Below are 15,309 nucleotides of genomic sequence, written 5' to 3'. Positions count from 1 at the left end.
GTATTTTCTTTAACTTTTTTCCTACAATATTTTTGCTAACCCCCTTTACATATTTTACTTGGCTTTATATAGCTGAACAAAACAACTCTCTAAAAACCCCCTCTACCATTTTGCCGTATATTCTGCTATTATTGACATTCATGGTTCGTTGCAGGTGCGTGGAGGACGTGCGCAGCGTTCGTGCGGGGCTACCATGCGTGCGAGCAAGGACGTGGGGGCAATGGGCAGTTGCTACAGCATTGAGAAAGGGAAAACAAAAAATGCTGCTAGGGTCTTAGGGTTTTTCTCTTGGGCTATACTGTAGTTGGGCTTGGGTTTAAGTTAATGGGATTGTAGTTTGGGTTATTTGGGTTAAATGTATTTAGTTTTAGTTTTTAGTTTGGGCCCGGGCTAAAATAGCCTATTACAGCGATGGGATGTGATAAAGCGTCTAAAAATTGGCTCATGATCTTGCTTCAAGGACAGCAAGATCCCCATGTAAATTGACACTATTTCTTTGTCCAGATGAATGATGAACGAGTGGATGTCCATTAATGCCGTTTTATAAGGAACAAATAAAGGAGTTAGTTGAGGAAACAGGGACATCCACATAAAAATAAAAAACCAACAGAAAACTGTTAAATCCAACGATACCTTACCTAATAAAGTAAAACAGAGTAGAGGCGTCGGTCCTAATATTTTGTCTACATAGACATGGGTCTCGCGTATAATTTATATATTATTTGTGGTTTTATAGGAACTAGTGTCTACATCAGAACGTTCCAACTAACATTAGCATTTTTTCCTTTTTGGTTATGCTTCATAGAAAATAGGAAAAAATATCATAAACGTTAGCCTAAATTTATAAGCTCGAAGGTTCCCATCCCACATTTGCCACTTATGGGCCCATGTATTTTGAACCCACCTCCTAATCTTAATGAGGCTCGAAATTTGATTTTAAAGCCCAATTGCATACCTTTTCCGGGCTTGACCTCGGTGTAAAATAGTAAATTGCCTGATTATTTGTTTGGGTAGTGTAAATTGCGTGATTGCAACTCTGAACTCAAAAAGCGAAGACTATAAATATACAGACGACGGAATATAAAAGAGGGAGAGGGAGAGAGAGAGAGAGAGAGAAGAATAGCATTTCCCTACGGTAAGACTTTTCCTCGGCCATCCTCTTCTCCATCCCTCCGATCCCCGAGAATTCGTTCTTTCTAATTTATACATCGATCTTTCTCGTTATCATTTCAACTGGCTCGTAAATTATATATATAATATACTATTAATATTTACAAAAAGAGAAAGAAAGAGGGGGAGAGAGAGGTGTATGGTTTTTTGAGCGGAAATGGGGATGATTTCGAGGGGAGTGATGCCTGTCTGCGGGAGTTTGTGCTTTTTTTGCCCGGCCTTGAGCACCAGATCTAGGCATCCCGTCAAACGTTACAAGAAATTTCTCGCCGATATCTTTCCTCGATCTCCGGTTTCTGCCTTTATCTTATCCTCTTTTTCTTACTTGTCTAATTTTATAAGAATTTGCGTGGTCTTTTTCCTTACAAAAACAACTTTTTTCCATTTTATTTGGTAGGACGAACAACCTAATGAACGAATGATTGGTAAACTATGTGAATATGCTTCCAAGAATCCTCTTCGTATTCCAAAAGTACGCTTCTTTCACCGATGCTTCTTTTTTTCCACGTTTCGATATCCTCATTTATATGAAAGGTTGTACGCTAATGTAATTTTCAATGTACACATCCAAATGATCTTGATTTACCGACACCCTTGTTAGTTTTCATTTTTCAATGAGCCACTATCTGATAGGCTTTCGGCGTGTTCTCTTTGTTTTTGGTTCTATTTGATCATAATTTTCTTTTTATTTTTTGGTTTGATTTACTTATCAAAACCATTGGTGTTCAAAATCTAATTTTCAGCCTTCTGATTTGTTCCTTTAATCAGATAACAAGTGCATTGGAGCAGAAATTTTACAAGGATTTGCGAACTGAACAATTTCATTCTGTAAAAGTCATTATGCTTGTCTACAAGAAGTTGATTATTTCTTGTAAGGAGCAAATGTGAGTTACTATTCAGCTTACTGAATGTGGAAATGCAATAAGGTCATAAAGTAGTCAGTAATTCAATTGCAATGACTCATGCTGCATCTACATTTGCCAGAAAATTTAAGTCGTTCATGTTTATGATTGACTTCATACCAGCATATTTTTCTGATAATTAAGATACGCCTTCCTTTCTTCACCTCCACGTAAGAGTCTGACAGACCTCTCATTATCAAACAGTTATTGGTTCCCACTTCACATTCTGGTTTCTGAACTTGAAAAACAGAGTTTTCTTCTCTAGTGTATAAAATGCTTCACAATTTTCTGATTTTTCTCAATATATCTTAGGAAAGCGCTTTTTAATAATGTTTTCTGATTTCAAGTAAACATTTATTGGTCAATGGGAACCTTAAAATTATCACTTCATTAAAACTAAATTAATGCCTATATGCACTAAGAAATGCATTGAAGTGCATTTCCAAAATTTGAATCTTGATATTTGTAGTATATACATTTTAGACACACATGCACACTTAGATACTGCTTTCACAGTGTAAGACTATATGAGCTGACCACCATTAAGGTTAAAAAAAGGAGTTGCTGATAATTTTTATGTGAATATCATTAAGTGGCCAGAGTCTTACTTAGACAATTAAGGATAGCGTCATGCATACAAATATGTTGAAAAATTAATGTGAAATACTAAATGGAATTTTTTTTTTCAGATTATAGAAATTTGCAGTGCTTCTTTCTTGAGATTTTTGGAAACTATTGAAGCAAATGGAGCTTTAACAATTAAATATTTTTTAGCTGTTTTTAAAGACATGTCTAGAGCACTTAAAATGATATTTGTTTGTTGTTATATACTATGTTACAGGCCATTATTTGCAAGTAGCTTTCTTACCATTATACAAGTCCTGCTAGACCAAACAAGAATGGATGATACTCGTGTGCTGGGATGCCAAGCTCTTTCAGTTTTCGTGAATAATCAGGTAGAAGCTGTTGGTAGATTCTTGCCACTTTATAGCATAACTTTTTATCTCAAGTACTTTTCTATGGAAAGGTTGAGATTTTGTAATTCCACTGAAACCTGTCATGCTAATCTTTCACTATTTTTGACTAGCCAGAGGGACGGTACTTATATGTTCAACTTAGATGGGTTGATTCCAAAACTTTGTCTTTTAGCTCAAGAAATGGGTGAGGACGGCAGGGTTCACCATTTGCGTTCTGCTGGTCTTCAAACCCTCTCGTCAGTGGTAATTTTCTATGACTACTGAAGATTCTTGCCTAAGACCTACTGTTTTCTCATTGATCTCCTTTGGACTGATAGTAATATTAGTGCTAGTTTTCCTGTGACCATTTCCAGGTATCATTTCTTTCAACATTGAATCCTCTAATTCCTTTTACATATGAATTTGAAATCCACTAGTGTTGTGGAACTTAATGGCCCTTCTTACCATAAGCATAAAGAATTTTGCACCATCATGATCATTGCTTGTTTAACAAGAACTATACCAGAAAAGGAAAAGGAACATATTATGTACTGAATTTCAAAGTAATGACTGCAGGTCATTGAGGATGTAGATTTTGTTCTTTTGTAGTTCATGTCATAACCAGTGGCTGAGTGGAAAGAGCATACAGGGATAATATAGATTCCACAGATAGGAAAACATCTCAATCCAATTAAGAAATCAGTAATTTATCCTTCTATTTTCCCATTATTTTTTCTCATCTCTCCAATTTTTTCATTCCCTTTGCCATATATATTTAAATTGTCTTTATTTTGTTTACTATTTTATCCTCTTATTTAACAAACTTTATTTCTATAGCTCAATTTAATGTCCATGAGCGTCTTTGATCTTAATAATTTTAAAGACTTGGTGTTGCCTTATACACATCTAATACTATATGAATTTTCTATTCTATTTCTTCTCTGTTTTAGCAAACTTTGTTTCTATAGCTCAATTAAGGTCCATCGATGTCTCTGATCTTAAGAATTTTAAAGACTTGGCATTGCCTTAGACACTTCTTTGTTATATGATTACACTCTGGTTTCACAAACCATTTTCTTTATCATTTGAAAAATTTTACCTTAAAAACACGAAGTTTTAATTAGTGTGGGTGTGACGGGTGAGAATTTAGAAGTTAAAATAGGTGCAAAATATAGTATATCTATGGAATTGGTGATACAATAAGTTCGATCATATATGAACATGGAAATAATCGAATCAATGGTTGCAAAAATTCTGATATCATCCTCCCTGCTTCTCTAGTCAAGTTTCCATGTTCATTATTACATTGTTCAAAATGATTGACCCTCTTATTGTTTTGTTGTTTATATTATTAATAATTTTTATATATAATGACTTGTCATTATTATTATATTTAGATAATTCACTTTACCACCACTAGGATAAAGAAGAATGAAAACTCAATAAACGAATTATACTAATAATAGTAGTAATAAACTTCTTGCACAATCTTGTAATTGCTCTTCTGACAGGTTTGGTTCATGGGAGAGTTCTCTCATGTCTCAGCTGAATTTGATAATGTGAGTTTTCTTTGGACCCTTTATCTTTCTTTCTAAATTATTTTTCTATGCATTTCTATCTCTTGGCACCATTAAGTGGTATGGAATGCCATGCTGGTGCAGTGTCATAAAATGTCATCACTAAATTGAGATAAGAATTGAGAGCTAGGTTCAAAGATTATGCTTCTTAACAAACAGGAACTGCTCACTTTGAAGGTTGAAGGTTGTTTAAAAATGAATGTTTTCACTCTTCAGGTGAGAAATTATGTTCAAGAAGAACAAAGAAGTGGATAAAAATATCTCAGTGATTTAATGTAGAGTTCTAAGTAATTATTCTTAGTGAAAGCAATCACTACTATGTCTTTGAATCCAAACCAGAAAGTAGCATTAAGTAGAACCTTTGGCTTACTACGATGAGCATAAAGGCATAGTAACAGAAGCTTACTCCAAGTGAGACATTTATGCCGATGCACCACTTTTGGTAATCAATGTGTATACAAAATCTCTATATATGCAAAGACTTTTACCTAAATTTGTTATACTACACTTGGAACTTAAAAGATCAGGGAACTATATAAAATTAATAAAAACAACCTTCAAACTGCAAGCAAATTTAAGACCTTGCAGGTAATGGTATCCTATCATAATCTGGTTGAAATAAAAATTTACTAATTTGCTTTGCTTTCTGTGTGTTAACTGCAATAATATTAGCCGTAATGCTATTTATAAGTATTTATAAGTACCTTCACTAGCTTGTATCTGTTTATTTGCCCCGTGCTTCAATTTTCATGTTCCAATATACTTTGTTTAAGGCTGCTTAAAATTTCCCCTAAAACACCAGGTTGTTTCAGCAGTCTTGGAAAATTACAGAGGTTTAGAAACATCAGATGATAATATCGATGAAAAGCAAGACACACAGAACTCCTCTGTTAAAGACAATTTCTCTTCCACAGATGCCATTACAACACTTTCTTGGAGGAGTATTGTGACTGAGAATGGAGAATTTAATGTGCCTGTGTAATTGCTCTTGTCGTCAATTTTCAATTGTAGTAGTTTCTGTACTTAGGGAATGCTTAATGGCTAATTTTCAGTCCCCTTTCCCCTGTTAATATTATAGGGAGGAAGCAGAAAATCCCAAATTTTGGTCAAGAGTTTGCCTGCATAATATGGCCAAGTTAGCCAAGGAAGCTACAACTGTCCGACGTGTCTTGGAATCTTTGTTTCGATTTTTTGATAATGAGGAACTGTGGTCTATCCAGGATGGGGTAGCTCTTTCTGTCTTGCAGGACATGCAGTTGATAATTGAAAACTGCGGTACTTCTTCAGTATTGATAGGAATCGCTGCCTTTCAAAACTACTTAAGCAGCCTTTGTCTCCATTAAAATTAATTGTCATCTTTTGAGTGAATTTTGTTGATTTTTGTATTATTCTACAGGGGAAAACACACATTTTCTGCTGTCCATCTTAATAAAGCATCTTGATCACAAGAATGTTCTGAAGAAGCCCAGTATGCAGCTACATATTGTGCATGTTGCCACTTCCCTTGCTCAGCAAACAAAGGTTCAGCCTTCTGTGGCTATAATTGGTGCATTAACTGATATGACGAGACACCTACGGAAAAGCATACATTGCTCACTTGATGATTCCAATCTGGGTGCTGAGGTGATTGAATATAACCAAAATTTTCGAGCAGCTGTAGATGAGTGCCTTGTTCAGTTATCAAATAAGGTGACCTTGTTCTCCACCTTTTCAGTAACTAGTTTATAAAGTGTTATCTTCGAAATATTGTTTACAGATCTGCAGTTGATTCAAATAAGATTTAAATTATAGGCAAGATAATTACAACCCCAACTTAAGAATACAATATCTTCATTATATTGTAGTTGCAACTTGAAATTCTTTTAAATTAAATGCATAACCAAGATACCTTGCAAAGGCAGGTTGGGGATGCAGGTCCTGTCCTTGATATGATGGCTGTGATGTTGGAGAACGTGCCAAACATTACTCTTATGGCCAGAACCCTGATTTCTGCAGTTTACCGTACTGCTCAAATTATGGCATCTGTTCCAAATTTGTCATACCAAAATAAGGCAAGGAGACATTACTTCCAAGTATTTTAGTTATTTTGCAGGAGATTTCTCCTCTTTCAGTCTTAGTTCCTTACGTTTTTCTCATTCTTTCTAAATATGAAACCGTTTAGGCTTTTCCCGAGGCATTGTTTCACCAATTACTTCTAGCGATGGTCAATAGAGACCATGAAACAAGGGTTGGTGCTCACCGCATATTTTCTGTTGTTATGGTTCCTTCATCTGTTTGCCCTTGTCTTCCTTCTGCTACGCCTTCTTCAAAAAGGGCCTCTAATTTGCAGAAGACACTCTCAAGAACTGTATCTGTATTTTCTTCTTCGGCTGCACTCTTTCAGAAGTTAGGCACGGAAGGTAAAGAAAAATCTGTAGACAATAAGGTTGGAAACATCAATGGTATTTCCATGCAAGACAGGTTGAGTTCTAAAAAGCACCCTTCAACCATAAATGAAAATGGGACTGTTGGCGTGGACAGTACAAGGCTCCAAAGCCCCAGCATTGTGAACAGGTTGAAATCAAGTTACAGCCGAGCTTATAGTATAAAGATAAATCAACAATCAAATACAGTTGAAGATGAAAAATCAACAATTAGTTCAGTTGAAGATCCAGTTATGGCTTCACATTCCTGTCTTTCAATCAGTAATGCAAAATTTTTTTTTCCCTTTTCCTTTATCTGACATGAACTTCCTTTTCGTTTATCTACCCATGTCAGGCTTTACCTCTTCGATTAAGCAGCCATCAGATAACTCTCATGCTTTCATCTCTTTGGGCGCAATCCATCTCTCCCTTAAATATTCCTGAAAACTTTGAAGCAATTGCTCATACCTACAGCCTGGTGTTGCTATTTGCACGAACAAAGGTATTACATCCTTGGTGACACCATGAATTAGAATTTATGATTGATTATCCTTTTTTTAATATACAATCTTAAGAAGTTTGTTTATGCTGTCTGTTTGCCATGCATCCATCCATACATACTGACAAACAAGCATGCATGTGCACATGTGTGTTTCAGTCTATTGTAGTTTTGCAATATGATGCACTCTTTTGCAAAATATTTATGGCTACTGGTAAATAGTTTGGCTGGAGCAAGTTTTAAATAGTTTTCAGTCAACAATTTCTTGATGTGTGTGAAGTGGAATTTAAGGAAAGCGGTGAACGCTATAATATCCTTTTAGATTCTTGCTAAATCAAATATATTGGCATCATTGTAGGCCTATTATTAGCAATGATATATAAATTGTTGCTATAGAGGATTAACAAAAAAATAAATCCCCGGTCAAGTAATGATTCTTTTAGAATTTCCTTTTGCTACTGCGATTAAGGGCAAGATGAAGTTCTAGATGAAGTGCAAAAGTTCATACAAATGGAACATTTTAAAATATATGTGCATATTTCTGGTAATATTCTAAGTCAAGTCATTCCATTTTTGAAGTTTATTATGCTAGCCACTTCTGCTTTTATAATGCATTTCCAATATAGGTGTAATACTAAATATTATCTCTAAGGATTAATACATTTATTACCATAGCCCATTGGGTTGTTTTCCCTTAGCAACTAAGACTTTGGAAGGAAAAAGATAAAGAGTCATGCTATGATTATTTAGAAGTCACTGAAAGGACCAAAGTTGCAAGCTAATGCTCCTTGATGTGGTGGATAAAGCCCATGAGTATCTGCATTTCATGAAGACTGCCTCTCTTTCTTTGAAATTATGTACAATTTATTGAATTATGAATGCTTCATGTACCAGTTGTTTCAGTTCCTATAGTTAAGGCTTTTAAATAATTTGTAAACAAATAAGGGCCAAAATCTTTTTAATGAATCTTGATAACTGCTTACTCTCATTTGAAAGGTATATTACTAAGTTATGTGCTTTTAAGGGAATGCAAATATGAAAATTTTAATCATCTTTGTGTATACTCCCAATAAATGGAGCACAACTACTTCAGACTTCTCTATATTGCTTGTTGGATTAATGAGCACTATAATATTTTATCCAAAAATGAGTGCTTGAATTTTTTGGATACAAAATTCTGATATTGATCAATCAAAGAGCTACATCTATACTTTTTCTTTTCTCTTTTCCTAATTAATTACTTGAAGTCTCTTCCTCTTTAACAGTTTCTGTTTTTTCAACACCTTATGCTTTCATCTTCAGCAACACTTAAAAAGATAGTTCACTGTTTTGATTCAAGTGTTTTTCTTAAAATGCATTATGTTTTGCAGAACTCCTGTAATGATGCTATGATTCGAAGCTTTCAGCTAGCCTTTTCCTTAAGAAGCATATCTCTAGAAGGAGGTATGCCTTCGTTCTGAAGTGGAACGTATTTTAATCCCTTACCCCAGTTTCAAGAAGCCTTTTTTTTTTTCATTCTAAACTAGTGATGTGACTGTGAACTTTATTTCTCCTAGCATAAGTAGAAAGATTAAAAGTAAATAATAGAGATAGATGCAACTTTTATTCAAATTTAGCTCCACTAATACATTGGTTTTTTCTTATGATCTTCTTACAATGTTTACAAGTAATTCTTTCTATTTTTTTTCTTGACATAATTCACTAAGCAAGTTGATGTAGTGCTATATTAGATTGCTTGAGTAAGAACTTCAGAAAAAAAAAAAATAGAGAGCAAATAATTCAAATAGAGGGAGAAAATTCAATTCTCTATTTTGTGTTTTTGGAAATAAACAGAAAAAGGTAAAAAAAAAAAGAAAAGAAAAAAGAACCATTTAGGATAATTGTGCAGACTTGTATGCTTAAATTTTTTATGAACCTCATGGCTAATTATAATTATCATTTGAGAATCATCTTCTGGATCCATCTCTTCAATTGACAAATTCTTTTGTTTTTTGGTAGGGCCACTGCAGCCATCACGTCGGAGGTCCCTCTTTATCCTTGCTACTTCTATGATCATCTTCTCATCGAAAGCCTACAACATACCCCCACTTTTCCCTTGTGCTAAAGCTTTGCTTACAGAAAAAACAGTATGTGCAGCACTATTGATTCGGATTTTCTTGGTTTATTTTTTTAATCCCATTATATGGGCATGTCTCCTTGTCTTGTAGAAAATTTTGAAATTCAAAGCTTAGCTGACTTTATTCTTTTATCTGACCCTGTTTTAGGTTGATCCATTTCTGCGGTTGGTCGATGATTGCAAGTTACAGACTACTAAAGTTGAATTAAATCCAGCCAAAATATATGGATCAAAAGAAGATGATGAAGATGCTCTGAAGTCACTTTCAGAAATACATTTAGCAGAGAACCAATCTAAAGATTCACTTGCAACCATGATAGTGAAGTTTCTTGGAAAATTGTCGGATGTATGGTCTTTATATGCCTTAACGCAAATTAGTTGCTTCACACTAAGGAGTAAGTATGAAGTACTAACATTTTAGATCATTATGGCAGCAAGAATCATCCAAAATAAGAAACCAGTTACTTAGCAATTTCATCCCTGATGATGGATGTCCATGTGGAACTAATCTGTTCATGGAGACGCCTGCACAAACATATGAATCTGGATCAGCAGATAACCGATCTCCTGAAAAGGCAATTATTTTTCTCCTTCAATTGTTCTCTTCTCCCAGATCTCCTCAGATATCCTATCAAGTTTATAATGTTGTAATGCGCAGGTTGAGCCTCCATTATTCACAGTAGATGATGATACAATCAAAGGTCAAACAGGTGCCGAAACATCTTTGGCACCTGAAACTCAAAATCTCCTGAGTGTTGATGAACTTCTTGATGCTGTGAGTCATTTTCTTGTCTGATGCTATATGTTATTCTACTAGTTTATTCATAGAAAAGGGCAGTCACACTGAACTCTATTTGTGATCTATTTGCAGCTTTCAGAGACAGCTCATCAAGTTGGAAGACAGTCTGTGTCAGCTCCCCCTGACATGCCTTATAGTGAAATGGCAGGGAACTGCGAGGCCCTTCTGGTGGGAAAGCAGCAGAAGATGTCTGCCGTAATGAGTGCTCAACAGAATCGAGAAGGTTTAGTGAGCATTTCCACAAAGGAGGGGCAACCTCGTTCACATGCTGATTCTGGTTCCTTGAAGGTACTAACCTTTCTAGTGGTTGCTTCAAATGTCTCTTATTCAAACACAACGTTTTTCCTTTTTTTCTTTAATATTCTTTTCCTAAGTATTGCTGAAATAGGCAACAACTTTAATGATTGGAAAATTTTAGTATCAATCATGTTCCATAGCAGCCTTCACCTCACCCTGTCAGAGGGAGTTAAAAATGTTTTAGAACTAAATAATGGGACCTCCCTTCTAGTGATAATTGCCTATAAACCTGTTAATTCAATAACCAGTCGCTGAAATGATTTGGATGTGCACACTGTATGACCAACAGTTTTGCCATGGTTACCTCTCACATAGCCAGTTCATAGTTTTTCACTGTATGTACAGAGTCATACCCCATTGCCTGTGGCCAGCTTGGGATGTAAGCTGTAAGTTCAACATTTGTATGTTGGGAAAGATCGCAAGTTGAAGCAACATAGGTACAATTAAGGCTTCATAATGATGAGATCCCCTTATTCCTCATCCATAATCTGAGCTTTAAGCGTCATGCACCAGAAATTCACCATAATCACTAGCGGTTTAGTGCTTTATCACTTTGTTCAGTATATTCTAGTAATTAGGACGGGCATTTTATTTTTGTTATTTCAGCCCCTTCTAGAATATGAACTTGTGTATTGATCTCTCCATATGATGAAGAATATGTTGCGTACCTAACATCACATATTTGGTGGTAGAAGGATAAGGAAGGATAAGTCTAAACCAGAATCCTACTGCTACCCATATTGATTAAAAAGAACATTTTGGAATTGCAGGCTGAAAATCCATTTCTTGACGATAACATTGGTACTGTCTCTTTAAATCAACCTGCTGGCGCTAATCTGATGCTTTGTGCAAACGAGCACCAACATCAGCCCTGCTTTCAGCTTCCTGCATCAATCCCATATGACAATTTCCTGAAGGCTGCTGGTTGCTGATAACCTAGAGAAAGAAGTGAAACTTAGGGTCGTAATCAGGCTCAAGATATGGATGCACCTCTGTTTGGCCAGGGTCCAACTAATTTTGTGATTTTGATGCCACACCAGGTTGATAGTTGATGGCTTCATTATCTTCTTGTCTATTCATAGAGTGTTTTCAATCTCATTTTTTCGTTTGTATCCATAAATTGATGAGAGCAGTTGGGATGGCATTGCAGGGTTGACTTTAAGTGCCCCTTCATGAGAATTGTACTTTTACTTGTGTTTCATTCGAAACCAAGGAAGGTTCGTTCTTGCTTGCAGATGTAGAGTTATTTCCCTCTTCCTTTTGACAGATCAAGGTTATGTAAAGATTGTTAATTGCAAAAAGAAAGAAAGAAAGAAACGCTAAAATAAATAAGCAAATACGTCTTCTATTCCATGGAATTAAATTCCACAGGGCGTGAGTTAGAGTTTGTTTGATTGTACTAACTCAATGCCTGGTCCAGGACGTAAAGCTGGTGTGATCAGCAACACCATAAAAATCTTATTTGGGCGAACAAGAAGAAAGAATATATATATATATATATTTACACAACATTTGAGTCCCTAGGAAATACGAATCTGTCTTTTACTGATAAACAACAACTCAAAAAGTATGTGAGGTTATATTAGTAATTAGGTTTTAAGAAAAAGAAAATCATCCATTTTGTTACTCTTTTCCTATTTTCACAGTTCTAGGAAACGGTTCTTCTCCACGATTTCTTTCTCTTTTTATTCAGATGATCCCAATTTTATTTTATTATTTATTATTCTCTCATGTAAATAATATTATCTATATTTATAATATTATAAAATGTTTGATTGAATTGGTGTTACTCTTCAATGGAGTTTTAATTCAATTGTTAAATTACCAAAAGTCTATTTATTTTACAAAGTAACAAATATTATTGTAAGGGTATTTATATTTTCTTTATATTTTGATATACATTATGAAAATCATGAAATTTGAAAACAAAAACATTATAATTTTACAATCTCAAATTTACCATTTCATCTAAAATCATATTTTGTTTTATATTATTTTTAAAATTTATAAATAAATTATGGTTTTCTATAAATTCTTTATAAAATTTATACATTTTTTAACCACATCATATGTGTACCATATAACCTAGTATGATATAGTTATTGTGCATAACATTATTTACCTTCAACTACAAATAGTAGAGTTTTATTGAGTTAAATGTTCATTTAGTTCTCAAAACTTTTATTATTATTTCAATACTTTAAAAGAATTTTTGTTCAGTTAATTAAAGTTGTAAATCATTAATCACGTTAGTTCATTAACCTATGTTTAGTCACGTAGCCAAAACGTTTATGTAAAATAGTTTTAAAATAATTATTTTCATAAAAAATAAAAAATTTCTAAACATAATAATAAAACCATGTAAACATTTATTTAAATTTAAAATTAAATAAAAGATAAACCATTAGCAATAGAAACATTAAAAATGCAAGTTATGCCATGAAATGCAAAATTAACTAGAATAATATGAAAATATGTCAAATCACTTCAGAAACAAGCTATCACAAAATAAAAGAAGCTTAAAATATGATCATGACAAACATTTATTAGGGTAATTTACCAATAAAAGCCGTTTTTTTTCAAAATTTACCGAAATCGCGTCTACGTCAGCGCGATGTCAGGGCACGTGTCAGGACATCGCGTTCACATCAGCGCGATTTGCTTACGTGGACACAAATCGCACCTACGAGGACGCGATTTGCTGACGTGGATGAACAATTTATGTTTTTAAGCTTGGAAAACTTTGAAAGGCCATAACTTTGCGCTCGGTTGTCCACTTGAGACGAATTTTTTTTGATTTCGAATAACTTTTCGAGATCTACGCGCTGACAAAAAGCCGAAGGTGGTTTGTCATGAGTTTTGTCAAAAAGATCCTTTTGCCCTAAATTTTGATTTTTTGGTTTAAAATTGAATTTTGAAACATTCAAATCATTATTTTCCTTATTTATTTGAAGTAAACACGGATCTTTTTTACGAATTGTCTTATATCATCCTGTTATAGGTATAAGTCTGCTCATTCCACTTTTGAGAAGTTCCTAAAATTTTCCATTTTATTCAATTTAGTCCCTAAAACCTAAATAGTCATATTTTCAAATCTAAGCTTCGTTTTCAATTCAAATTCAATTTCATCCTTCCATAACATTCAAATATTCTTAAATACAAAATTTCATGCTAATTTTGAAATAATTACACTTTAGTCCCTATACTTGTAACTAACAAATTATACTTTACAAATTAGTCCCTATTCATCTCTAAGCAGTTTGTCAGCGCGTAGATCTCGAAAAGTTATTCGAAATAAAAAAAATCGTCTCAATCGAACAACCGAGCCAAAAGTTATGGCCTTTCAAAGTTTTTCAAGCTAAAAAACATAAACTGTTCATGCCACGTCAGTAAATCGCGTCCTCTAGGGTGCGATTTCCGTCCACGTCAGCAAGTCGCGCTGACGTGGATGCGATTTCCTGGTGCGTACCCTAAAATCGCGCTGACGTGGACGCGATTTCACGGAAAATTGACCATTCCGGTAAATAATTAAATAGTTGGCCCATTTCGGTAAATTTTGAAAAAAAAGGCTTTTATTGGTAAATTACGCCATTTATTATACCTTTATACTTACACTCTTACTTGTCTTTAAGCAAAAGAATACTCATAACCAAATGCAACATACACATACAAACTTCACGCAAATATGTTGGGTGTATAACGTCCTATATAAATCTTTGGCGGACTGTATCGCCTGGCGGATAGTATCCCCTGGTGGAAAATATCGCCTAGCGAATACGGTTCACAGGTACTTTTCAGAGTTAATATTTATGGAAATTGATATTCTTTTGGAAAGAATATAAAATTTTATTACCTTCTATGATTCTTTTTCTAAAAGTATAAGGGAATTATTCCATTTTATTATATGTGATTAATAAAAGAAACAGGTCATTTGATGATACGTGGGGTAGTAAGAAAAATTCACTAGGTCTACCAGCCAATTTTGAATTCTCTCTGAAAAGTTCAAAGAGTTTTGTTGTTCATACTTGACTGGGTGGACTATGTAGAGGCCGAGACACTTTTTTTGCGATTTGGATTGACATAGCACAAGGGGGTTCAATCAACAATGTTATTCACCGTTTTTCATTTTTTTTAAAAAGGTATATCTTCAACTCTATATTAACTCAACTTGTTCCTCATGCATGGATCCTTGGTTGAAGATCGTTAGAATAAGTTTTTCGTTGCGCGACTGGGCGTACCGAGGATCCAAGAGTTGTATCAAAGCCACATGTACGATACAGATTTGAGATTAAATTTATTGGTTGATGTAATTGTGTGAGATACATGTTTAATTTGATTTACTTGATTTTTTTTATGTATACATGATACATGTAATCCATTTAATAATCACAAATGATTAATCTGTTAAACCTATGTGATTATATGTTTGTCCCAATGACTGATTAAATTTTAATCATTGATTTTGATGTCTACTTGATTTTATAAATTATTTGTTAAGTGTTAATAGATCTGTCTTGGACCATGGGGTTTACATTATTCGAAACTAATAGTTAACTTGCTGATATCATTTGAAAATTAGGAAGAAAAGTTG

At 34.2% G+C, this 15,309-nt stretch overlaps 1 protein-coding gene across 3 annotated transcripts; it reads left to right on the top strand.

Moving 5' to 3' along the window:
• The first annotated feature begins 1,056 nt into the window (after nt 1–1,056).
• LOC105763712 (protein SEMI-ROLLED LEAF 2) lies at nt 1,057–12,081 on the top strand. Of its 3 annotated transcripts, XM_052625887.1 has the most exons (20): nt 1,057–1,462; nt 1,568–1,642; nt 1,939–2,054; nt 2,914–3,028; nt 3,164–3,292; nt 4,540–4,587; nt 5,408–5,583; nt 5,684–5,880; nt 6,002–6,294; nt 6,507–6,656; nt 6,767–6,832; nt 6,935–7,258; nt 7,363–7,509; nt 8,877–8,949; nt 9,505–9,632; nt 9,771–9,968; nt 10,057–10,197; nt 10,281–10,397; nt 10,494–10,709; nt 11,489–12,081. In XM_052625887.1, exons 1-20 carry the CDS (start codon nt 1,328–1,330, stop codon nt 11,648–11,650), a joined length of 3,006 nt encoding a protein of 1,001 aa, XP_052481847.1. In that variant the 5' UTR covers nt 1,057–1,327; the 3' UTR covers nt 11,651–12,081. The 3 variants fall into 3 exon arrangements, with proteins under 3 accessions (XP_052481847.1, XP_012437490.1, XP_012437492.1); XM_012582036.2 differs by having other exon boundaries at nt 6,767–7,258; XM_012582038.2 differs by lacking the exons at nt 1,057–1,462; nt 1,568–1,642; nt 1,939–2,054 and having other exon boundaries at nt 3,160–3,292; nt 6,767–7,258.
• Nucleotides 12,082–15,309: the final 3,228 nt, after the last annotated feature.

Source organism: Gossypium raimondii, chromosome 12 (genome assembly GCF_025698545.1).
Source record: "Gossypium raimondii isolate GPD5lz chromosome 12, ASM2569854v1, whole genome shotgun sequence".
Taxonomy (NCBI): Eukaryota; Viridiplantae; Streptophyta; class Magnoliopsida; order Malvales; family Malvaceae; genus Gossypium; species Gossypium raimondii.
Note: the sequence above shows the minus strand (reverse complement) of the source record. Positions and strands in the feature narration are given on the sequence as shown.

Excerpts from the sequence above, each read along its gene's own strand:
- LOC105763712 (XM_012582036.2), top strand. The coding sequence starts at position 1,328 with ATGGGGATGATTTCGAGGGGAGTGATGCCTGTCTGCGGGAGTTTGTGC. Across the intron at positions 4,588-5,407 it reads TCTCAGCTGAATTTGATAAT|GTTGTTTCAGCAGTCTTGGA; the intron begins GTGAGTTTTCTT and ends CTAAAACACCAG. Across the intron at positions 10,398-10,493 it reads TTGATGAACTTCTTGATGCT|CTTTCAGAGACAGCTCATCA; the intron begins GTGAGTCATTTT and ends ATCTATTTGCAG.